The following is a 26,583-nucleotide window of genomic DNA, read 5'->3' on the forward strand; positions in this document are numbered from 1 at the left end:
TTGTATGTGAAGTGTGGGAAAAAAAAAGTAGAGCAAGGATAGCACACAGAACTATGATACGTATGCCTGCGAAAATACGATTTTTCCATCACCGATACAACAGGCCTCAGCCTGACATTACAGACTGTATAAATTTTGGGGGGGTTTTGTGAATTTTTGAAAAAAATTAAAAAAAGAGTAGAACAACGCTAGCACACAGAACTATGCTACGTATGCCTGCAAAACTATGATTTTTCCACTACAGATACACCAGGCTGCAGCCACAGATAACAGACTGTGTAAAATATTTTTTGTTTTTTGGTGTTTTTTTGAAAAAAAAAGGCTAGCACACAGAACTGTGATACGTATGCCTGCAAAACTACGATTTTTCCACCACAGATACACCAGGCCGCAGCCACAGATAACAGACTGTGTAAAATAATTTTTGTTTTTTGGTGATTTTTTGATAAGAGTGTAACAAGGCTAGCAGACAGAACTATGCAACTTATGCCTGCGAAGCTACGATTTTTCCACCACAGATACACCAGGCCGCAGCCACAGATAAGACTGTATAAAATATTTTTAGTTTTTTGGTGAATTTGTGATAAAAAAAAAAAAAGGCTAGCACACAGAACTGTGATACGTATGCCAGCGAAAATACGATTTTTCCACCACAGATACACTAGGCAACAGATAACAGACTGGTAGATATATATATAATCATAAAGCACCAGTCTATAATATACCTGAGAGTGTATAACTCTCCCTGGACACTACAAGGGAATCCACTCAAATGGACAACTCCGGATAAATGAGACCAAAAAGAGATGGAGTGAAAAAGTCCCAAACAACATAGTTAAAAGACAAATACAAAATGTATTAATAACACATAATAGCTATAAGTGTATATCTGCTGTATGCAGTATATACCAAACAGGAAGGTATGGCAGAGGAAACATATCGATACATCGGGTTACATGCGGTCAACACTGTTCATCTCTGGGATACACACAATCAATGTATATGTCAAAAGAAGGGGGGTCCTAAAATCATACAGTGACTCTGGCCACACAGCCATGTACATGTCACAGTATCCCCATAATGGTAACTCAAAGACGTTTATAAAGATATGTGCTTACCCATAAGTAGGTCAGAGGAGTAGACCGCACTGCACCCGACGGCCCCGGACGCGCGTTTCACGGTTAGCTTTCTCAACACTAGGCAACAGATAACAGACTGTATAATTTTTTTTTCTCTTGTATGTGAAATTTGGCAAAAAATTAAAAATGAGTACAACAAGGATAGCAGACAGAACTACAGTGCTGTGCAACTTAATTGGGACAAAGCAAAAAAATAAAATGTTATAATGCACTGTTACATACTAATTCTGAAGATTACTTTTTTCACTGGCTAGTTGACCAAGCTTTATTATATATTAAAACTGGTTTGAATCGCTGACTGGTAAACAACTTACGATTTTGCTTAAAAAATGCTTTGTCCCAATTAATTTGCACAGCACTGTATGAAACTTATGCCTGCGAAGCTACAATTTTTCCACCACAGATACACCAGCCGTCAGCCTCAGATAACAGACTGGTCTAAATGTGGCCTTGATTTTTTGGGGGCACAACTAAATTGTGTCAACAAGTTTGCTATGACAAAAAAAAAAAAAATTTTTTTGCGCACTCACATCTGGTGCCTGGGACAAAAATAAAATGGTACATTTGCAAGTTCTTCGATTACAATAACCTGGCTGTAGTAGGCAGCGTGACCAAGCAAATAAATGTTGAAATAAGGGGGCTATGGATTGCTTTAGAATAAAAGGAGCAGGTATAAGGTCAAGAGAAAAAAAAAAGCCACAGAAAACTGCAGCTAGGTATATATTACATAAGCAGCAGCAGACAGTAATGGAACCTTTATATGTATGCAGTGAGATCTATGTACTCACATACAGTACCTGCAGGCCTTGCACTGATGTGGATATGCGTACATAGACTCCCCTGTCTACCTAGCGCTCCAATCTCTGGACCCCTGAATTAGCCCTAAAAAGGACTATTGGTTTCTCAGGAGTTGTGAACCGAACAGTTGCAGACCTACACTAACTCTTAAAAGCACGATTCTGACCCTATCTCAGCAGCAGCTCTCCCTACACTAGCTTAGTCCCGAGCAGAATGCGGCGAGCAGGGTGGCGCCAGGTGTCTTATAGACCTAATGACGCTGTGCGGCCAGCCAATCACTGTAATACCACAACAAAGATGGATGCGGCATTACAGTGCATGGCTGACAATCTCTGCACTGTCATTGGCGCTATAAAACAATTGCTGGGCGGGGACCCGAACTCCCGATGAATAATCCCGGAAATACTCTGTGCTCGCCGAGTACACCTAGCATAGTGATACTCGAGCGAGTAGTGGCGAGCACGTTCGCTCATCACTAATTACCACAGATTTAATTCAGAATCTATAGACTGGAAGGGACTAAATCTGCACAAAATGACTAATCAAACTGAGCACCCAAGTACAGTGACTCGGTCGCTGTTTGGGGTGTCCGAGCAGTTCAATGTATCTTTCCTGTTTTTCGTCTCTTTGACTCCTGTAATTCCAGAGCTCAATCAGGGAAGAGCAGGGCAGAGATGGATGGATAAGGCTACGTTCACTGCTGCGTTTTGCGCCGCATGCGTCCTTTTTGGCCGAAAGTTGGGCGCAAAAAAAATGCAACTTGAAGCGTTGCTTGCGTCCAACGCTTGCGGCCAAGCGGCGCAAAACGCAGCACAACGCATGTCCATGCGCCCCCTTGTTAAATATAGGGGCGCATGACGCATGCGGCGGCGCCCGACGCTGCGGCGCTTACCGCAAATGTGAACGTAGCCTAAGTAGCCTAAGTAGGTGGGAAGTTGTGTTGAAACTGACAACCATGATAAGGGTGCACCAGGCCTTTGTTTGAACAGTCTTTTTGTGATAATTTCGAACACAATATTATGTCCTTGCTTTCCTTCAGAGCTTTTCGTAGAATAATTATATTAACTTATTTTTCCAAGAAGCTTCTACTCAAACACTCTTTTTATCCTTCAGAGAATTGTGTTCTATGTTACCATTGAAACTCATGTTTAGGTTTTAACAATACGGTTCAAGCAGCGGGTAGGTGTTAAAAGCTTTACAGCAGAACAGCGTGCAGAACTTAAATGGTCCTCACATTTTTCTGAAGGAGTTTTTTCACCACCTGCATAACGCCTAACTTTTCTAATAAGTTATGTAACTGATTTGTAAAAGAAGACAGTCTTATATAATTAACATAGAAAAATGAAGAAAAGGACAGCTAAACAGTGCCCACCTAATGATAGCTGACCACATCTAATAGCTAGTGTTTGCTCCGTCTTCCTTTCTGTTTTATTTTTTTAAGCTTTGCCAGGAATAGGGGCCCACAGTTATGTATGTTATGTCCATGACAAAGTAAGATTATTCAAATGGCCTCTAGGACTGGAACTCTAGTGCCACCTATTGCATGTAGCAATCCTAAAAGTCAACATCAACCCTTTACAGGGCTTTGCCATATGAATTGCACATGCGTGTTTCAGAATATTTGCCCCTCACCTGTGCAAAGCAGAAGATCAAATTTGCCTGAGGGAGGGGCCTCAGACAAAAGGTGTAAGAGGGAATGTTTCTCCTTGTAGAGAGTGGCAAAATGGTGTAAGGAGACTTCTAGGCTATTCAATGCACAACATGGCCTTTTAAGATTGTTACAACCAATAGGTGGCATTAGAGTTCCAGTTCCTTTCTGAACACTCCTCCTCTTGGCACTCTCCACATGGAAAAATGTTCATTCTAAGATTACACTAAAATCTCTGTTTATTCTGATTGTGCTCCACTCACTTGTGTCTTCTCTGATACAGATGTCCCTTCTTCCTTGTCACTCATGTATCATTAGTTAATACCAGATAGCGCAAAGGCAAAGTTCCTGTTACAGAGCCTGCTCAATGAGGCCGCCTGTCAAAGCTGAAGGAAATGTGAATAATGCAGGAACATGTGCACCAAATTGACCAGATACCTGGAATTTTACTTTAATCGTTGTATAATGCTTCAGTGAACATTTTTCTTTGACCTCCATGTAGCCGATAACCATCACATCCTGATGTATGGTGGTACAGAGCTAGCTGAGTGATACTACGTAGGCGTTGCTCATCTGTTCCTTCAGAAGAGGTCTGTCACAGATGATTTTAGCAGAAAGTTCCTTGTCCTGTCTCTACCACTGATTAATGTGTCGTGCCCGCTCATCTTTTTAGGAGGAGTTCTTCAGCAATCACAGTATGCTATCTACTGTGCAGAATATAAAACACCTCAGCTGCTGCAGACCCTCTTTTATTGCTCTCTCTCATATCCTCCCTGTTTCACAACCCTAAACAGTTATTCAATACCTTCAACTCTCTCCTCCATCCCTCCCCCAGCACCTCCTCCCTTCCCACTCATCTCAGCTGAAGACTTTGCCTCATTTTTCAAGCAGAAGATTGAGAACATCAGAGACAGTTTTAGTCGACAACCCCCAGAGCCCTTCCTCCTAACTACCCAGCCGTCCACCTCCAAAACCAACTTCTCCACCATTACAGAAAATCGACTCTACACTCTACTCTCAAGATCGCATCTCACCACCTGTGCACTTGACCCGATCCCTTCCCACTTCATCCCAAACCTCGCCACAGTCTTCATCCCAACTCTAACCCATCTCTTCAACCTATCACTAACAACTGGTGTTTAACCCTCAAGCTTTAAACATGCCTCAATCACACCTATCCTCAAAAAGCCCTCTCTTGACCCATCCTCTGTATCTAGCTATCGCCCTATATCACTTCTCCCCTATGCCTCAAAACTACTGGAAAAACACATCCATCTTGAACTGTCCTCCCATCTATCTTCCTGCTCCCTCTTCGACCGCTTACAATCAGGCTTTCGGTCACACCACTCTACTAAAACTGCCCTAACTAAGGTCACCAATGACCTATTAACCGCCCATATCAAGCGACACTACTCTGCCCTCCTCCTCCTGGACCTGTCCTCTGTCTTTGACACAGTAGACCATTCCCTATTACTACAGACCCTCTCATCCCTTGGCATCACAGACTTGGCCCTATCCTGGATCTCGTCATATCTAACTGACCGAACATTCGGCGTCTCCCATTCACACACCACCTCCTCACCTCGCCCCCCTATCTGTCGGAGTCCCGCAAGGTTCAGTTCTAGGGCCCCTGCTCTTCTCCATTTACATTTTTGGCCTGGGACAGCTCCATAGAATCTCTCGGTTTTCAGTATCATCTCTATGCTGACGACACACAGATCTTCATCTCTGGACCAGATATCACCACCCTACTAACCAGAATCCCTCAATGTCTATCCGCTATTTCATCCTTCTCCGCTAGATTTCTAAAACTTAACATGGACAAAACAATTCATTGTCTTTCCCCATCTCACGCTACCCCCCAAATGAACCTATCCATTACAGTAAACGGCTGCCCACTCTCCCCAGTCCCACAAGCTCGCTGTCTCGGGGTAATCCTTGATACTGATCTCTCCTTCAAACCGCATATCCAAGCCCTTTCCACTTCCTGCCGCCTTCAACTCAAAAATATTTCACGGATCCGTACATTCCTAAACCAGGAATCTGCAAAAACCCTAGTCCATGCCCTCATCATCTCCCACCTCGACTACTGTAACCTCCTGCTGTGCGGCCTCCCCTCTAACACTCTCGCATCCCTCCAATCAATTCTAAACTCAGGTGCCCAACTAATCCACCTCTCTCCCCGCTATTCCCCGGCCTCTCCCCTCTGTCAATCCCTTCACTGGCTTCCCATTACCCAGAGACTCCAGTACAAAAGCCTAACCATGACCTACAAAGCCATCCACAACCTGTCTCCTCCATACATCTGTGACCTCGTCTCCCCGTACTTTCCTGCACACAACCTCTGATCCACACAAGATCTCCTTCTCTGCTCCTCTCTTATCTCCTCTTCCCACAGTCGCATACAAGATTTCTCTCGCGCATCACCCATACTCTGGAACTCTCTACCACAACACATCAGACTCTCACCTACCATCGAAAACTTCAAAAAGAACCTGAAGACCTACCTCTTCCAGCAAGCCTACAATCTGCAGTAACCACCGATCGACCAAACCACTGCACGACCGGCTCTATCCTCACCTACTGTATCCTCACCCATCCCTTGAAGATTGTGAGCCCTCGTGGGCAGGGTCCTCTCTCCTCCTGTACCAGTTGTGACTTGTATTGTTCAAGATTATTGTACCTGTTTTTATTATGTATACCCCTCCTCACATGTAAAGCGCCATGGAATAAATGGCGCTATAATAATAAATAATAATAATACATAGTAATAATAATAATTGCTGCTTCATATCAATCTATCATGCAGCTAGAAAGCTATTGTTAGCAGTTGAGATGACTACTATGAGGAATTACAGACTTGTTACATCCTTATTATCACAGCACATTACATTGGGTCAAATTAGAGATGAGCAATAAAGTTTGCAGGACCCTGGTCCACAGTACATGTCGGTACTCTGTCATCCAGATTGGGGTCCAGCAAAATTCCTTTCCTGGAACTCCAATCCTGGTATCCTGTTTTTTTCTGTTTTTTTTTTTTTTGTTTTTTTTTTACTATTTTCAAGGCCCCCTCAATTACATGACATCACGTGAGGTCTAGAGACCTGGATTGCAAGTTGATCATAGCTCACACAGTCCACACACACACTAGATACACAACTCAGTGCCACCAACCTACTGAGGTCTGGCTCACTAAAGGTACCTTCACACGAAACGACTTTGTAACGATATCGCTAACGATCCGTGACGTTGCAGCGTCCTCGCTAGCGATATCGTTTAGTTTGACACGCAGCAGCGATCTTGATCCTGCTGTGATGTCGCTGGTCGCTGAATAAAGTCCAGAACTTTATTTGGTCGTCCGATCGCCGTGTATCGTTGTGTTTGAAAGCAAAAGCAACGATACCAGCGATGTTTTACACTGGTAACCAGGGTAAACATCGGGTTACCAAGCGCAGGGCCGCGCTTAGTAACCCGATGTTTACCCTGGTTACCAGCGTAAAAGTAAAAAAAACAAACAGTACATACTCACCTGCGCGTCCCCCAGCGTCTGCTTCCTGACACTTACTGAGCGCCGGCCCTAAAGTGAAAGTGAAAGCACAGCGGTGACGTCACCGCTGTGCTGTTAGGGCCGGAGCTCAGTCAGTGTCAGGAAGCAGACGCTGGGGGACGCGCAGGTGAGCATGTACTGTTTGTTTTTTTTACTTTTACGCTGGTAACCAGGGTAAACATCGGGTTACTAAGCGCGGCCCTGCGCTTAGCAACCCGATGTTTACCCTGGTTACCCGGGCACCTCGGCATCGTTGGTCGCTGGAGAGCGGTCTGTGTGACAGCTCCCCAGCGATCAAACAGCGACGCAGCGATCGGCATCGTTGTCGCTATCGCTGCAGCGTCGCTTCGTGTGAAGGTACCTTTAGTATCCTGCATGTGCACACAGCTCTCTGGCATTTGAAGGGTTAATCTTAAAGGCTGGGGATTGTTGACAGCATATTAGAACTAAAGTTGTTAGTGTAAAAAGTAACCTGCTTGCAAAAATACAAAGAGATAAATGCAATATTTGTAGAAGGGTGGCGTAGCAGAAAGACCCTTACCGGAGCAGGAGGAGGGCATTTGGAGCATTGTGAGGGCAGAATATCTATGGACACGCACTCAAAGCCTGAACCAAAATATATATATATATATATATATATATATATATATATATATATATATATATATATATATATATATATATATATATACACAGTCCATGGCCAAAAGTATTCACACCCCTGCAATTCTGTCAGATAATACTCAGTTTCTTCCTGAAAATGATTGCAAACACAAATTCTTTGGTATTATTATCTTTACTTAATTTGTCTTAAATGAAAAAAACGCAAAAGAGAATGAAGCAAAAAGTAAAACATTGATCATTTCTCACAAAACTTGTGCTGCTCATGTATTTAAAGGATTATCGAGACAGAGTTCAGTTATAGTAAATCCTCACTTGTGAGTCGTATTAAGTCTTTTGGCTGAAAACAAGAATGTTACCATTTGCAGACGGCACATCAAGATGGAGAAATAGGAGACTCTCAAAGTTGCAGAATTTAGATCAAACCAGAAACCCCTTTCATTTTCTTTATTGACACTTTTATAGCACCTCCATATAATGGTGAAATGTAACAGTAGAGCAGTCTAATAAGGCTACGTTCACATTTGCGGTCCTCGCCGCAGCGTCGGGCGCCGCAGCGGCGCCGCATGCGTCATGCGCCCCTATATTTAACATGGGGGCGCATGGACATGCGGCGCACTTGCGTTTTGCGCCGCATGCGGCGCCCGCGTCCGGGCGCAGAGGACGCAGCAAGTTGCATTTTTGCTGCGTCCAAATTCAATGAAAAAAACGACGCATGCGGCGCAAAACGCAGCGTTGTGCATGCGTTTTGCTGCGTTTTTATTTGCGTTGTGCGTTGCGGCGCCGACGCTGCGGCGCACAACGCAAATGTGAACGTAGCCTTAGAAAGCCCAGGTTGCTAAGCATGGAATTTTTTTTTTTTTTTACTTTTTTTTTTTAATTTTTCCTGTAGATCTTGCGGAAGGTGCTAGGGGGCTGCAGTGAAAGTATGCTTGGCACGGTAGCGCTAACAGCGTGTCAGTTCATGGAGGAGCCTGGAACTGCAGTGCAAGTGCAAGAATCCAAACACCCCTACAACAATAATACAATTTTTGAGGTATGATGATGCAATATCTGCTTTTTCTCCATCAAGAATAATATACAGTATAAAAAGTGTGAGTGTGTGGAATACTGCTTCCACCTTGTGATCGTCTGACCTCTATATAGGAGAGTCTTTTCGTCTTGACTACTGCATTAAGATGTGTACCCTGTCAACCTGTTTTTCTCCTAATGCAAGCAAATTTCTCTTATTGGTCTGAAGGACAAAGTTCACATCCCTGGTGCAATTTATCTATCAATCAAATTTGACCCATTGTGTAATACAGAAGAAGGTTGTGATGAATTGCTCATTTCAAGCTGCTTTGACTTCAAACAAGACCTGCACAGATTCAGTGGACCACCCAAAAAGTGGGCCGACTTCGAACTTCCTGGTGAGTATACATTTTATGCTTTGGTCACATGAAGAAGTTTGACACTTTGCAATGTAAACATTGTTGTTGTTTTTTTCTCTTTTAATTGAAGAGCAACCGTCCCTATAATTTTTATTTCAGAAATCAGTAATACATGTCAAAATAAGCAACATTGTAATATATTTTTTCAGAGAAATCTGCTTCTTTCTCCACCTGGACTGATTAGTCATTCTCAAACTTCTCAGTTCCCAAGTTTAATCTGTATTCAGTGAAGAAAGATTATTACATATCTTCGCATCGTATCAGTAGCATTGGTCACCTCCTGTGTAGAGAGGGGGACTGCCTCTAGCGCTTTCCTCCTCCTGTATAGCATCTTATCAGTAGCACCTCTCATCTCCTATGTCAGTAATGTAAAAATCTGTCTGCACTGAATACAGATTTTACCCGGAAATTGAGTTTTGATAATGATGGATCAGTCCTGGCAGAGAAAGAAGCAGATTTTTCTGATAGGGGTATATAACAAAGGTTATTTTTCTTATTTTTATGTGACTTATTGATTTATGAAATAAAAATTGTAATGATGGCTTCTCTTTAAGTTTATAATCCTCAGACGTAAAGGGGAAAGAACAGTTGTGACGTAATCTTTTATACTGCTGACTATGTCATATGAACGTTTATATCTGCAGAACATAATTTATAGAACTGTAATCATATTTCTTTGAGGTTGAATATCCTGACTTTTTCCTTACATTTCTGATTTGTAGGCGACACGTTGTTTTACCGATTTACATCTGACATGAGCTGCACGGAATGGGGATACAAGTTCACAGTGGCTGCAGGACATAGAGGACGATTTCACACAGGTCAGCGTAAATCATTTTTTCTTGTGTTTCAGCTTTTTATGTCTGTCTTTTTAGACAAAACTTATAATCAGATGATTGAATCCACTTTACTCTTCAACCCGCCTTTATCAATGCTCCTCTCATAAGAAGTCTAATCACTTGTGGTCTGTGGGTTATGAAAATGGACGTTGCCTATTGTTTTACAATTTGCACCCCAAAAAATATTCACCACAATTTTAGTGCAAATTTTTGCCTTAAATTACAGTCTTACAGTTGGACAGATTTATGAAATGGCATGAGGTGCTTTGAAAAACTGGCGCATGTTAAGGCTATCTAGACTAAATTTACACTGTTTAAGAATTGTAATGTTTTGCTACATATGCCCTGTAACACATAATACATCTGTCGACATCCTAAGTAAGGATCACATAAAGCATAGATTAATCACAAAAATATATCATACCATTGGACGTCCCTCCAATAAGACACATTGCAGGTTTTTATTTTTTTAACATTCCACGTTTAGACAACCGAAAATAAAATACCATATTTCCTACGAATTCAAACATTCCTAGGGGTGTAAAAAATATAGGAGGTCAACATTGCTAATTTTAATTCAACATGTTTCTTAGTGTTTTTCTGCAGTGTATGAAATCTATACATATACCTTTGCAGCATGCACATTATGCATGCTCTGTCGATCACACACACATCACACTGCTGCATGCCCAGAACATGCACAATCAGCTCTGCTATAGCTACGAACGCAGCTCTGCGGCTGCTCACCTCTAAGCAACCTGCACATTGTGTGTACACTACCACATTTTGAAGTTCCTTCCAGACATGTGACTGATCAGCTAGTCAGTCCTGCAACATCCTTGCAGCTTTAGGCTATAATAATAATAATCTTTATTTTTATATAGCGCTAACATATTCCGCAGCGCTTTACAGTTTGCACACATTATCATCACTGTCCCCGATGGGGCTCACAATCTAAATTCCCTATCAGTATGTCTTTGGAATGTGGGAGGAACCAGGAGGAAACCCACGCAAACACGGGGAGAACATACAAACTCTTTGCAGATGTTGTCCAAGGTGGGATTAGAACCCAGGACTCCAGCGCTGCAAGGCTGCAGTGCTATCCACTGAGCCACCGTGCTGCCCTAAATGGATGCACATTGAGTATTTGCTTGCAGAAATTTTTGCAAGGTCTCTGCATTTCTTGGCAGGAAAAACGCTGTGGAAAAAACGTGCGTTTTTGCCATCTTTTAGTACAGCAATGGATGCTTTTTTGAGCTAAATAAAGATATTTAAAAAAACAGTTTTGTGATGTAATTTCTTGGTTCAGCACCACCTTTTTCATGCTGATTCAGTAGCATCAGGGTAATGGGATTAGGGCTTGCTATCAGCAGCTGTCATCGACACCTATCTCTAGGCTTAAGGCTGAGTCACACATAACGATATCGTTAACGATATCGTTGCAACGTCACGCTTTTGGTGACGTAGCAACGATCCCGCTAACGATCTCGTTATGTGTGACAGCGACCAACGATCAGGCCCCTGCTGGGAGATCGTTGGTCGTTGGGGAATGATCAGGACCATTTTTTGGTCGCTGTCATCGCTGGATCGGCGTGTGTGACGCCGATCCAGCGATGTGTTCACTTGTAACCAGGGTAAATATCGGGTTACTAAGCGCATGGCCGCGCTTAGTAACCCGATATTTACCCTGGTTACCATTGTAAAAGTTTAAAAAAAAAAAAAAAAACAGTACATACTCACATTCTGATGTCTGTCACGTCCCCCGGCGTCCACAGGGTTAAAACTGCTTTCTGCAGGAGCGCTGCTAATGCACGCGCTGCTGCCGAGAGCTTCCCTGCACTGACTGTGTCAGCGCCGGCCGTAAAGCAGAGCACAGCGGTGACGTCACCGCTGTTACTGCCGGCGCTGACACATTCAGTGCAGGGAAGCTCTTACTAAGCGCGGCCCTGCACTTAGTAACCCGATGTTTACCCTGGTTACCCGGGTGCTGCAGGGGGACTTCGGCATCGTTGAAGACAGTTTCAACGATGCCGAAGTCATTCCCCTGATCGTTGGTCGCTGGAGAGAGCTGTCTGTGTGACAGCTCCCCAGCGACCACACAACGACTTACCAACGATCACGGCCAGGTCGTATCACTGGTCGTGATCGTTGGTAAGTGGTTTAGTGTGACTCCAGCTTTAGTAGTGAAAAGGTGTCAGCTAGACACCCTCATTACTAAGCTAAGTAAACGCACATACACATGCACGCACAGACACGCATACGTGCGCACACACGCACACATATACACACACGCACACATATACACACACGCACACATATACACACACGCACACATATACACACACGCACACATATACACACACGCACACATATACACACACGCACACATATACACACACGCACACATATACGCACACATATATACACACACGCACACATATACACACGCACACATATACACATACACATATACACATACACACAAACATATACACATACACACAAACATATACACACACACACTGTCACAAGCCTATATAGGAGCGTTAACAGAACAAATGTACAGCAACTGATAATTTTAAAGGAAAAAATGGAGAAAAAAATTGCGTGGGCTCCCGCGTAATTTTAATAACCAGCAGATGGAAAGCTGAGGGCTGATAATATTCTAGGAAGGAGCCAATAACCATAAAAGTTCCCAGGCTACTAATAGCTCACAGCTCTTTGCTTAGACTTTACTGGCAGGCAAAAAATTGACACAGGGTCCGCCTATAAAAATCTAACCAGCAAAGGCTAGGCAGACAGCTGCTGGCTGATATTAATAGCCTAGGATGTGGCCATGCATATTAGCCCCTCCCAGACTAAAAACATCAGCGCTCAGCTGCCCCAGAAAAGGTGCACCTATAAGATGCGCCAAATCTGGCACTTAGCCTCGCTCTTCCCACTTGCCCTGTAGCAATGGCAAGTGGGGTTGATGTCACTCTTGTATTGTCAGGTAACATCAAGTCCACAGGTTAGTAATGGAGAGGCGTCTATAAGACGCCTATCCATTAGTAACCCCATAGTGACATTGTATAAAAGACAGAGACACCCAGAATAAAGTCCTTTATTTGAAATATTGACAGAGACGCCTTTAATAATCTCAATTAAACCATACTCACCGAACGCCAAAGCCAACGTCTGCTGCAACAAAAATAAAATAATAAACCACAATATTCCTCACCTGTCCATCGAGAAGATAATTCATAATGTCCCACGACAATCCTGATCACTTTGAGTGCAGTTACTGATGTCACTGCTTTCAAAGACAGCCGGCGATACACCGACAGGAAGTATTCGCTCCTGCAGTGTATCACTGAGCTGCCGTGTGAGTTCACCGGAGTTTATCAGCTGATCACCTCCAGTGATCTCCCTTATGGCACCACTGCTGCGTGTAAAAGTTATCACGCAGCACTGCTGTAAGGCTATGTGCACACGTTGCAGATTCGTGTGGAGTTTTCTGCACCGTTTTATGCAAAGTCCGCAGGTAAAACGCACTGTGTTTTACCCACGGATTTCCTACGTTTTTTGTGCAGATTGCACCTGCGGTTTTACACCTGCGGAGGAGTAGGTGTAAGCCGCTGCGGAATCCGCACAAAGAATTGACATTCTGCGGAAAATACAATGCAGCGTTTCCGTTCGGTATTTTCCGCAGCATGTGCACTGCGGATTTAGTTTTCCATAGGCTTACATGGTACTGTAAACGGCATGGAAACAGCGGCCAATCCGCTGCGGATCCGCAGCCAAATCCGCAACGTGTGCACATAGCCTCAGTGAGCGCATCGGAGCTGATGAACTCTGGTGAGCTCTCACACTCATTGATAGTGTGGGAGCAATTACTTCCTGTCAGTGTATCGCTGGCGGCTGGATGTGACTGTTATACACACGAGATCGCCGTGAGACACTTGGCATTACATGGACTATGGGGGAGGGGACAGATGAGTATATGGTGGTTTATTATTTTACATTTTTTCTAGTAGAAGAGGGCATCAGGGATTTGGTGTTAGGTGAGTATGATTTTTTTTATTTTTCTTTGAATATGTATGTAATTTAACTTTTTTTTTCAAAACTGAGAGCACAGCCGCCGGCAGATGAGACTGTCTCTCATTAGCGGCACCTGCTGTCATTGTTATCAGTGCCAGCAGACATCCCCGATGGGAGCAATAGTCTCATCGGTCCACGCCTGCAGGTCACAGTCACAGCTGCGGGGGCACACTGACAGCGTTACCCCACAGCGCTGTAACCAACAATACTGGCGGTAGCATTACCACGGGTAACAGTCACAGCTGCAGGTCACTCTGACAGCATGACCCCGCAGCACTCTGACTGGCGCCCTTACTGGCGGTAGCGTTACCATTGATGAGAACCAACGCGCCGGTGTTTCCCACGCTGTCAGACAGATGGCAGCATGGGAAGCGCCATAGAAAGACTGTAAAAAAACGCAAAACTAAAACTCAGCAAATCCGCAAACTTTTTTACACCTGCGTTTTTGCAGCGGATATGCCTGACTCAGTTGAAGTCAGTGGGTGCAGAAACGCAAAAAGAATTGACATGCTGCAGAAAAAAACGCACTGCAAATACTTGAGGAAAATTACTGATCATGTACACAGCACTTCAGGATTGTCATTGAATAAGCTTGTATAAGGTTTCCATAGCGTTTTTGGCCTATTTCCGCATAGAAAAAACGCAGTGAAAACGCATCAGAAACTCACTGCGTTCACATAGCCTTAGGCTACGTTCACATTAGCGTTGTGCGACGCAGCGTCGGGCGCCGCTGCGGCGACGCATGCGTCATGCGCCCCTATATTTAACACGGGGGCGCATGGACATGCGTTGCACTTGCGTTTTGTGACGCATGCGTCACTGCGGCGCACGCATCAGGGCGCAGAGGACGCAGCAAGTTGCATTTTTTGTGCGTCCAAACTCAAGCAAAAAAAGGACGCATGCGTCACAAAACAATGCGTTTTGCATGCGTTTTGCATGCGTTGTGCGTTGCGTCGCCGATGCGTCGCCGACGCAACACACAACAACGCAAATGTGAACGTAGCCTTAGTGATTTGCAGGTTGTGGTAGCTTCCTCTGCACTGATCAGACAGATCAGTATTGGGTTGGAGCGAGAGCTGCGCTGCTGGATAGTTCTCTTGGTGATCAGGAAGGATGCTGTGCCAGTGTTCTCTTCAATCATGAGAAGCTGCATCCAGGCTGTAAGACACACACTTACTTAGCAAACATTTTTTCTTGCTAAAAAGTGCATCTTGTAATCCAAAAATATAGTATATGAAACACAGACAAAACTTAGAAGTGGAGGGACACAACTTGTTAAGATGGTCAGTAGCACTCCCAAGCATTAGTGTACAATATATTGTTAGAATACATGAGAAACCAAGTACAGACAAGCAAACCTCAATAGTGTTCACATACATTAATGACCTCAATTGGTATATCAAATATATGATTTAATATACATGTAATAATAGAAAATAAAGAGAAGTAAATGTCGCACTCTTGAAATAGTACCAAGGATCTTTAACTCTTAAGTAGATGAAGACCAGGTAAGTATATCGTAACAAGGGTCTTGAACCCTTAAGGGAATGAAGACCAGGTAAGTATAAGGCATACGTGTACAGTGACTACATAAAAAGTGAATGTCAGAGCATATTTTATTACCATTTAAACTGCATTGCACGTGCCAGAGTTCTTTATACAGCCAGACACCATGTGTTGTGTATGTCCTGGGCTAATACAGGTTTGCATTTTGTCTTTTAGGATTTGAAATTTTAAAACAAATGTTGTCTGACCAAAGAGTTATCCCTCATATTCCTCTGTCCAGTGTATGGGAATGGCAGGTAGATGTGGCATGCCGGCAGACTGGCCACCAGAGATTAAAGGCAATCCATTTATTACTAAAGATGTTGCAGCTTAGTAATGTCAGGTGAGAAGACTATATATAATTTTAATTTGTCTTTAAAAGCATCAATTCCTCTTTTATATTATTTACACATTATGTTCTAGGATTATCATTTAGACTTTATTTACCACCACTTTTACTTCTGTGTATCAGTAGCTTATAACCTAGGAGAATTGAGGACTAAAGCCAACTAGGATCTGCACTGATGGTGCTTCTGTACTGTATGCAAATGATTAACTTCCTCCGTGCTTCGCTTTTGTAGAGATTGTGACCTGAGACTGTTGAAGCCATTATGGACAGTTTTCACATCTATGGAAAATGTAGCTTGTCAAGATGGCACTAGCTCTGGAGTTCTTCTTCCCCTGCACAGAGCACTCACTGAACTGTTCTTCCTTGCAGAGAATTGTGCAAATGTAAGTATATTCTAAATAAGTCGTAGTTTCTGTACGTGGTGACTAAATGCAGCTTAGAGTAACCGTCTTTTTTTTATTTGTTTTCCCAAAAATCAGTAGTACACGTGAAAATAAGAAGCTTTGTAATATATCTGATAAGACAAATCTGCTTCTTTCTACTCCTGGACTGATGGTTTATTGTTAAATGTCTCAATCCACAGGTAAAATCTGTCATCCGTGAATATATACGGTAGTTTCCCATTACTGACATAGGAGATGACAGTTAGTGCTCATAAAATTCTATGGAGAACTGTAACTGCCATTTCAGGAGAATTTTCACCAGCGTGCCTGTTTTTTGCCTGTATCTCCTCCCATTACAGTGTTTCATTTTTTAATGTGTACTATTGATTTATGATATATTAAAATTTTGGTTACTCTTAAAACAAGTTTACATAATGAGACAGAGTTACTTCAAACAAAACAATCTATAGCATACCAATATTGAGGGTAAACTGTACATGTCTCCTGATGCTAATTGACATTTGGGAGACGCGTTGTTGGCCGCTTTCATCCAAAAAGCATCGCTAGTGTTGTCAACAATGCTGTGTCCCTGGGAGTTCTTCTAGATGATACTTCCAAATGTCATTTTCGCTAAATACTGGCAGAGTTCAGACCCAACCATCCAAAACTCTGGTACTGAGAACACTTTCCCCATTTGTTTAAACGAGGCCATTTATTGCAGGCTTCAGCTTTAATGATGATCCCAGGCACAATGGTTGTCACTAGTGAATTAGTTTTTCAGCTATTGATTGTAGATTGCGGGTAACTTGGTAGAACATGCTGACGGGTGTGACTGCCTTGGATCTCCATACAATGTAGGGTGAGTAGAGGTTTCCGATTACAAGGCAGGAATTGTTATTTTATGTTTCCACATATCTTTAATGTACATAAAGTTTTTGGTAGCTCTATAATAACGTTTTGTTTTGTCACTGCAGGACTTCGGTTGCTTACAGGATTATCTAATTAGTTTAACCTCAGATGATCAAATCACCTATTACACCGAACAGGTATGTCTGTTGGCGTTTTTCTATGTATTGATCGCTCGGAGGCTACACACGTTTTCTTTGAATGGCAGAACATTCTGTAACTCCCATCACTACTTAATATTTCTCTGTAATAGGCTTAGAAATCAATTCAGATTAGTTGACATTGTTTTAATATGGCGTCTACTTTTATGGACCCAGCGTTAGGTGACCACACATGGCATGAACTTATATGCCCCTTTTTCAGGTGTCCCCACCATATTAGTGTTGGTCAACAGTTGTCTATTCTCTTTGCTCCATGGTCTTGTCTTCATAATCGTGCTGCTCCTTCTGGGTCAGAGCAGGGCAAGGCATGTGTGAGACCCCAGCTGGACATTTGACTCCCAATCTGCTTTCACCCTTTAGCCAAATAAAAAGGTAGAGTGGCTATCTGTATGTAAATCTAAAACTTGCCTTATATTATCTGCTTTATGCTTGGATTCTTTCCTCTGCTCTGTTCAAAACAGGGATCGCTGAGGATCCCGGTGCTCTGACCCCCAGCGATCAGTAAGTTATCCTCTTTCCAGAGAATAGGGGATAACATACTATTTTGGGAATGACAAGGGACTGGTAGTGTTTAAATAATTACTAAAAACTCCTTTAATTAAATTATATAAGAAAGATTTAAAACTAAATACGGTATACTGCATCATAGGAGAGGAATGAAATTGAACTAAACTGTGCCACCATACTTTCCTCAATGTTAAGAAAAGGAATCCCTGTAATGGTCTTTAAATTATTTGTGTTTGCAGGCACTGAAAAACATTGCTGCTATAAGCTTTGCGATCAACTACCCAAACAAATCAACCAGTGTATGGACGGAATGAGAATACGGCGGCGTACCCTGTGAAATCGCCACTTGATACTTATGAAGATCACCACATAAGAAATGTGTACTGGACACCGTACAACCATACATGCACCTAGCTATTATCATTTGCACTTAATACACACTGATTTGTTCAGCACCACTACGTGTAGCACTAGGTCTTAAATGCTATAGGGTTTTTTTTTTCTTTTCTGCCCATTATGGGAAAACATGATGATTATATAGAAAGATAATAACCATTGGTATGAAACCATTGGAAATCAAGTTAAAAGCAGTGAGAACCGAGAGAATCGGCAGGATTGTCTATAATAACTTCTCATAGGAAAGCAGATATCCGATGGGTTTCTTTGGGCTACACTATATTTTGCACTAGTTTTCCTAATTATCCCTACCTATCAGTTTCCACTCTTATATTCTGGTCATCACACTTCTTTTGTACCTGGTTCATGTTAATTTAATGGCAAGTGATTAAGATTTTCAATGAACGATTTCAGATAATACAGGTCTGCCTTGTTTTCCTGTTTAAAAAAGGGATAATGAACATTTTCTGTGTTTTCTACAGAACGTTATGTTTATAGGAACTGCTGCATGCCAATACCTAGAATACTGTTAATTCTACATTAGTGTAACAAGGGGAATATGGTACTCACTACATTGCCGGCAGCAGATCGCTTATTAAAAGCAATGGCATAATGCACACAGAGAATTGCGATACTTTGGGGAAGATCTGTTTGTAGTCTTCAGTACTTTGGTCTGTTAGTGAGCATGCATCACTGCTGAATGCAGGCTCCACTAATGTTCGTTATGGTGTCGTTCGCCACTATCTCACGTTCTCATGTTCAGAAAAGCGGCACCTAGTGTCACTCGAAAATAAATACTTGAATTTCTCATTACACGGGATCTTATTTATTTCGTTTTTTATATATTTCTGGTAATCTAAAGTTTTAACCACTGGGTTTCAGGTGACCCAGAGCAGTTCAAGATAACGGAAGTATGGAAAAGATTCCATAGAATTTTAGATAGTTTAATCTTCCTTGTGGCATGTCAATAATAATCTAACTTGATAACAGAAGGCAAAGAGGATCGTCCATCCCCCTGTGAAAAAGGGCGTTTTATATATGCTTGTTAGCTAGTAGGTTTTTCAAGCGTTCTTCATTCTCCTATCCCATAGGTAATTTTATCGGCTTAACATACAGTTTATGTAGTAAGGAATATTCAATGCATGACCATTTTCTAGCAGTGCAGACTTTCTTTCACGTTGTCCGCAAAACAGGTGCTTTTCCTATAAATTTAAACAATGGAAACCTAAAATATCAGAGATGTCTGGGATATGTGGCTTAAATTAAAAGTAAAAATAAGACAAATGGGGCAAAGATATAACAGCCTTGCATAAATTCCCATGCTTTCTTCCCTATGGTTCTAGCACAGGCCATTCTAGTTGTCTGCACCGGAAGCGATGTCGTCACCGTTCTTCTGGCTACTCGAGGCGGGTGACCTAAATGGTGCATTATCTGAGAAACATCCGATAGCACGCAGTCCTAGTTATCTGGCACTGCAGCCAAAGAATCCTGTGTCAGAAGAACAGTGCCATGATCACTTTCGGTGTTGGCATAGACTGCCGGAGAGTCCAGGTCTGGTCCAAGGGGGTGATTGTAGGTGAGTATACCAGATTTTGATGTTTCCCACCACCACCACCAATGCCCCTGGAAACATTTTTAGTTATACCCACAATGGCACTATGGCTTGTTCTCAGGCTTAGCTTTATATTGTGTTCTATTGCCTAGTGTTAATGTATACTCAGTTTACATAATGTAGGCACTTAAATCCATACATAATCAATAGGTAGGTGATTATTTGCTGTTTTTTTTAGCCTATAATTTTATCGGTGTATAACACCATATTATTTTTTTGCCTGTACTGCAACTCTCTTTTATTGAACCACATTTCTACTGTTTTCTTCCTGATTTGTCTATGAACTGTACATTTAATTTGCTTAGAAATATTTTACTAAGATAAATCTGTTTTGCATCTTGGAGACTACAAATGGGCTCTGTAGTTGGTATTGCTGGATTGTACCAGAAGTGGCCAGTGCATGGCGTCCTGTCTGTAGCAGAGAAGCATGATTTGCACTTCCCAGGTAGTAGTAATGTATCTTCTGTCCTCCCCTTATATTTCATTATTTCGAGGACTGTTCAACAATGCTTAAGAAAACATCAATTGTTCTGATGTGGCTAGCACCATTTACGAAGACATTGCTCGCTTAATGGTATGCTAACAAAATGTGCCTAAGATATACAGTTTAATATGTAGACACAAATACACACTGTATTTGAGATTTGTTTCTGAAATTCTCTTGTTTTACAAACCAATTTTATTATGTGTTTTTTTTTCTTTTTTAAGGGTTTGAGAGATTTTTGTTATTTGGTTGTAAAGAAATATACTATATTATAAATTTCTCATGTAAAAAGTTATACATATGATCTCAATATACTGGGAATATATTGTAAAAAAAACTATATCACTAATAAAATATAGTGAATGCAATCGTTTGATATTTTGTTGTGAATTTAACACATTATAGGTCATCTTACCCTAGAGGTCCATCTAAAGTAGATATTGTTTCTCAGTTACGTATGATCTGAAAGGTTATCAGCAATGGCCCGTCCAATCCACGTTTCATTTTCTTACAGAAAACTGTTATTCAAAGTGTTTTTATTCCATTTTGTGACCTAATGGTCCATTTAGAGAGGCATGTTAACTGGCTTATTTACATAGGACGACAAATACTGATGGGAACAAAACGCCTATTAATATGATCCCCATGCAACATCTTATCAGTAGCATATCCCGTGGTTACCAACTGCCGATTAATTGTGATTTTTTTTCTCCCATACCAGCCAGGCCTGCGGACTCAGTCAGTGTCCATTTTGTCGGACTCTGTGTAAAACAGTCCGACTCCTAAAATATATAATACGTTGGTTACAGTAGTACAATGCAGGATGTGCTGTAATTGAAATGTCCTATAAATGTCTGTTCTGCTCCTGATCTCAGGATTTCAGCTTTTAGTTGAGATGAATCTGTGCTGCACTTTATGTACATGCTTAGTAGTGAGGCAGCGCTGTGGAGTCGGAGTCAGGGAAATTGAGGAGTCGGAGGTTTGTCTTACCGCCTCCACAGCCCTGCTACCAGCATAAGTGATCTCTTCACCCAAGGAACGAGCAGGTGATCACAGGCATGATAACTTGCTTGTTTACATGCACTTTAATTGATCTAATCCACTTAGCTTTGAAATGACACCCAGCAAGTTTTTGGCTAAGAAGACAGCTGCGGGCTGGTAATAGACTGGGGGAAGGGGCCATTGATATTAGCACCCCCACAGGCTAAAAACAGCTCTCGGCTGCCCCAGAAATGGCGCATCTGTAATTCTGGCACTTAGCCTCGCTCTTCCCACTTGTCCTCTAGCGGTGGCAAGTGGGTTTCATATTTGTGGGGTTGATGTCACCTTTGAATTGTCAGGTGACATCAAGCCCACAGGTTAGTAATGGAGAGGCGTCTATAAAACACCTATCAATTACTAATCATATAGTTACATGGTAAATAAAGACACAGCCAGAATAAAGTCCTTTATTTGAAATAATCACACAGACTCCTTTATTAAGTCTAAATTTACCATACTTACTGAATGCCTAATCCACGACGCCCTTTTTTTTTTTTTTTTAATGGCGTTCCCCTGTAAACTAGCCAGTAAAGGATAAGCAAACAGCTGTGAGCTGATATTAGTGGCCTGAGAACCTTTGGCTCTTGGCTCCTTCCCAGAATATTATCATCAGCTGTCGGCTTTCCCTCTGCTGGTTATGAAAATTATGCGGGAGCCCACGCAATTTTAATTATTTTTTTTTTAATGCATTTCACGCCGATTTCTGAGGGTATGTTCCCACGGTCAGTAAAGGCTGCTGGTTGGATGCTGCGTACATCCGCAGGGTCCAGATGTTAAAATCTTAGTGGATGGGATTTCAAGAAATCCCATCTCCACTATGCGTGCACCGACACCCGCGGATTACCAGAGGAGATGGGCACGCGGCGCGTCTTTCCAGACCGCAGCATGTCTATCTTGTGGAGACGCTCAGTCTCAGCAAGATAAATATCACACGTCCAATGTATTGAGACTCGGTGATTCTGCACAGTTCAATGAATACATGCGGAATCACCTGCGTTCAAAAACCGGCAGCGCTTTGGATACAGCGGACATGTGCTGCGTTCAAAGCGCTGCCAATTACTGACCGTGGGGACATAGCCTCACAGTTACTGTTAACTAATTAAGCAGAACAGAGCCATACCACTAAAGCAAACTAACGAAACGCAAAGATGTGACCAGCACAGAGAACGTAGTCATGCTGTTCTTGTGGATGAAATGTCACTGCTGTCTACACATGTTGGATGTTGCGGTCATGTCATGTACTGTGATTATAGATGTAATATCACTGTTGTCTTGTCACTCAAGTATGGAAGACCAGCAAAGAATTTTTAGTTCAGCACTGTGCCTCATTGGTTAGCTTTGCAAAGCATTGCACAGGGAGGGGGCTCCCTGCGTGCTTCCCTGAGACCCTCAGAACAATGCCATGTGATCGCGTTGTTCTGAGGGTCTCCTCCGTCCTCCCTGCAGGCCCCGCATCCAAGATGGCCAAGGGGGTTCTGCAGGGAGGTGGCTTGCGAGCGCCTGCTGAGAGCAGGCGCCGGCAAGCCTACAGCACTGCCTGTCAGATCCCTGATCTGACACAGTGCTGTGCAAAGTGTCACATCAACGATCTGACACTACATAGTGACATCCCACCCTGGGACAATGTTATAAAGTAAAAAAAAAATGCACTGTAAAAATATTTTAAAAAAATTCATGCTAAAACAATTGTTTTTTATATAAAATTGTTTTTATTGTATAAAAGCGCCAAAACATTAAAAAAAAATATAAATTAGGTATCGTTGTAATCGTACTAACCCGGAGAATAAAACCGCTTTATCAATTTTACCAAACGCGGAAAGGTATAAACGCCTCCCCCAAAAGAAATTCATGAATTCCTGTTTTTGTTCATTCTGCCTAACAAAAATCGGAATAAAAAGCGATCAAAAAATGGTATGTCCCTGAAAAGGGTACCAATGAAAATGTCAAATCGTTCCGCAAAAAACAAGACCTGACATGACTCTGTGGACCAAAATATGGAAAAATTATAGCTCTCAAAATGTGACGCAAAAACTACTTTTTGCAATAAAAAGCGTCTTTTAGTGTGTGACAGCTGCCAAACATAAAATCCCGATATAAACAGTAAATCAAACCCCCCTTTATCACCGCCTTGCTTAGGGAAAAATAATAAAATAAAAAAATGTATATATTTCCATTTTCCTATTAGGGTTTAGGGTTGGGGCTAAAGTTGGGGTTGGGGTTGGGGTTTGGATTAGGTTTACGGTTGGGTTAGGGGTGTGTCAGGGTTAGGGGTGTGGTTAGGGTTGTGATTAAGGTTAGAGGTGTTGGGGTTAGGGGTGTGTTGAGATTAGGGTTAGGGGTGTGTTCGGGTTAGGTGTGTGTTGGGGTTAGGGGTGTGGTTAGGGTTGGGATTAGGGTTAGGGGTGTGTTGTGGTTGGTTACAATTGGGACGGGTTTACACTGTTTAGACACATCGGGGCTCTGCAAATGCAACGTGATGCCCGCAGACCATTCCATCAAAGTCTGCATTCCAAAACGCCACTTCTTCCCTTCCGAGCCCCGAAGTGCGCCCAAATAGTGGTTTACCCCTACATATGGGGTATCAGGGTACTCAGGACAAATTGGACAACTTTTGCGGTCCAATTTCTCCCGTTACCCTTGGAAAAATTAAAATTTGGGTGCTAAAAAAAAATCATTTTTGTGGGAAAAAAAATTATTTTTTTTTCACAGCTCTGCGTTATAATAAACTTTAGTGAAACACTTAAGGGTTCAAAGTTTTCACAACACTTCTAGATAAGTTCCTTGGGGGGTCTAATTTCCAATATGGGGTCACTTGTGGTGGGTTTCTACTGTTAAGGTGCATCAGGGGCTCTGCAAACGCAACGTGATGCCCGCAGACCATTCCATCAGAGTCTGAATTCCAAAACGCCACTTCTTCCCTTCCGAGCCCCGACGTGCGCCCAAATAGTGGTTTACCCCCACATATGGGGTATCTGCGTTCTCAGGACAAATTGGACAACAACTTTTGCGGTCCAATTTCTCCTGTTACCTTTGGGGAAAATATAAAACTGAGGGCTAAAAAATCATTTTTGTGGGAAAAAAATATTATTTTTTTCACGGCTCTGCGTTATAGACTTTAGTGAAACACTTGGGGGTTCAAAGTTCTCACAACACATCTAGATAAGATCCTTGGGGGCCTAGTTTCCAATATGGGGTTACTTGTGGGGGGTTTCCACTGTTTAGGCACATCAGGGGTTCTCCAAACGCGACATGGCATCTAATCTCAATTCCAGCCAATTCTACGTTGAAAAAGTCAAACGGTGCTCCTTCCCTTCCGAGCTCTGCCATGCACCCAAACAGTGGTTTACCCCCACATATGGGGTATCAGCGTAGTCAGGAGAAATTGGACCCCAAAAGTTGTTGTACAATTTGTCCTGTTACCCTTGGTAAAATAAAACAAATTGGATCTGAAGTAATTTTTTGGTGAAAAAGTTAAATGTTCCTTTTTTTTTTTTTTTTTTTTTTTAAACATTCCAAAAATTCCTGTGAAGCACCTGAAGAGTTAATAAACTTCTTACATGTGGTTTTGAGCACCTTGAGGGGTGCAGTTTTTAGAGTGGTGTAACTTTTTGGTATTTTTCTATCATATAGACCCCTCAGTGACTTCAAATGTGATGTGGTCCCTAAAAAAAAAAAAAAAAAAAAAAAAAAATGGTTTAAAAATGAGAAATCGCTGGTCAACTTTTAACCCATATAACTCCCTAACAAAAAAAATTTTGGTTCCAAAATTGTGCTGATGTAGTGTAGCAATGTTGGAAATGTTACTTATTAAGCATTTTGTGTAACATATCTGTGATTTAAGGGCATGAAATGAAAATTCAAAGTTGGAAAATTGCGACATTTTCAAAATTTTCGCCAAATTTCCTTTTTTTTTTCACAAATAAACGGAAGTAATATCAAAGAAATTTTACCACTATCATGAAGTACAATATGTCACGAGAAAACAATGTCAGAATTCCAGAGTTATAGCCTCATAAAGGGACAGTGATCAGAATTGTAAAAATTGGCCTGGTCATTAACATGCAAACCACCCTTGGGGGTTAAGGGGTTAAAAGCAATGCTGCAAAACTGATTATACAGTAATGAAAGAAGACCTGTCAAAAGTGGCGATTTTGTGCTCTTATTCTTATTGCTCTCCTGAGTATTTTGGAATTTTTTGTTTTTAAATCCACCATACAGTCCAGAGATGAGGGCAATTTTTAGTTCAAAAGAAACCGTGAGTAACCTCCACGCCTGGTGCAGTAGTGTGTTATTCAGAATCTCATATTTTTCTTCATCTATGTAGCCAATGAAATAAAAAACACACACAAACACTTCTGATTTATATTCAATGTATTCTCAAATTCCTAATTTCCACTAAATCAATGCATAAGTCACATCAAGATGCATTAGCAGCATATTCACGTTCTGTAAAAAACATGAATCCTTCACCAGGTTTGAATTCCTATTACTTTAAATCCACCAGACCTTGCGAAGATGCTGCGTGTTAGAGGTGAAAGGAAGAGTGAGTGTTGCACTGGTTTTTCCTTAGTTCCCATTTTGAGGTTGGAAGGAAGAGTGAGTGTCACACTGATTTTTGCTTTTTATTGAGTTCACATTTTTAAGGTATGTTCCCACAATCAGTATTTGTTCAGGCTTTCATGCGGAATTTCATCATGATTCCCGCACATCAACTCACTTGCGTTATTGCCTCTTTCGTTTTTCTCTGTGTAAAGATATAGAAAGATGGATAGATATGAGGTAGATAGATATGTGAGCTATATAGTTAGTGTCTTTTGTGTTTCGTTTAATGTACTTGTATTAACCTAATAAATAACTACGTGGGGTCCCCCCTATTTTTGATATCCAGCACAGGTACAGCAGACAGCTGGGAGCTGATATCATCCTGGGAAGATCCATGGATATTGGCCCCTTTCCAACCTAAAAATACCAGCCCACAGCCGCCCCAGAATTGGCGCATCCAGTAGATGTGCCAATTTTGGATCTTTGCCCGACTCTTTCCGATTGCACTAGGGGTCATATTTTTGGGGGTTGATGTTGGCTGTGTAATGTCAGTGG

At 42.0% G+C, this 26,583-nt stretch overlaps 1 protein-coding gene across 1 annotated transcript in view; it reads left to right on the forward strand.

Annotated features, from left to right (window-relative positions):
- ZZEF1 (zinc finger ZZ-type and EF-hand domain containing 1) overlaps positions 1 to 20,813 on the forward strand; it is a 289,900-nt gene extending 269,087 nt beyond the window's left edge. The window contains exons 49-55 of the mRNA XM_077296491.1: positions 8,646 to 8,789; positions 8,994 to 9,162; positions 9,906 to 10,004; positions 15,825 to 15,990; positions 16,229 to 16,379; positions 17,354 to 17,425; positions 18,193 to 20,813. Coding sequence (XP_077152606.1) covers positions 8,646 to 8,789; positions 8,994 to 9,162; positions 9,906 to 10,004; positions 15,825 to 15,990; positions 16,229 to 16,379; positions 17,354 to 17,425; positions 18,193 to 18,267 — 876 coding nt within the window. The 3' untranslated portion in view covers positions 18,268 to 20,813. The remainder of the gene's footprint in view (positions 1 to 8,645; positions 8,790 to 8,993; positions 9,163 to 9,905; positions 10,005 to 15,824; positions 15,991 to 16,228; positions 16,380 to 17,353; positions 17,426 to 18,192) is intronic.
- Positions 20,814 to 26,583: the final 5,770 nt, after the last annotated feature.

Source organism: Ranitomeya variabilis, chromosome 3, assembly GCF_051348905.1.
Source record: "Ranitomeya variabilis isolate aRanVar5 chromosome 3, aRanVar5.hap1, whole genome shotgun sequence".
NCBI classification, from domain to species: Eukaryota; Metazoa; Chordata; class Amphibia; order Anura; family Dendrobatidae; genus Ranitomeya; species Ranitomeya variabilis.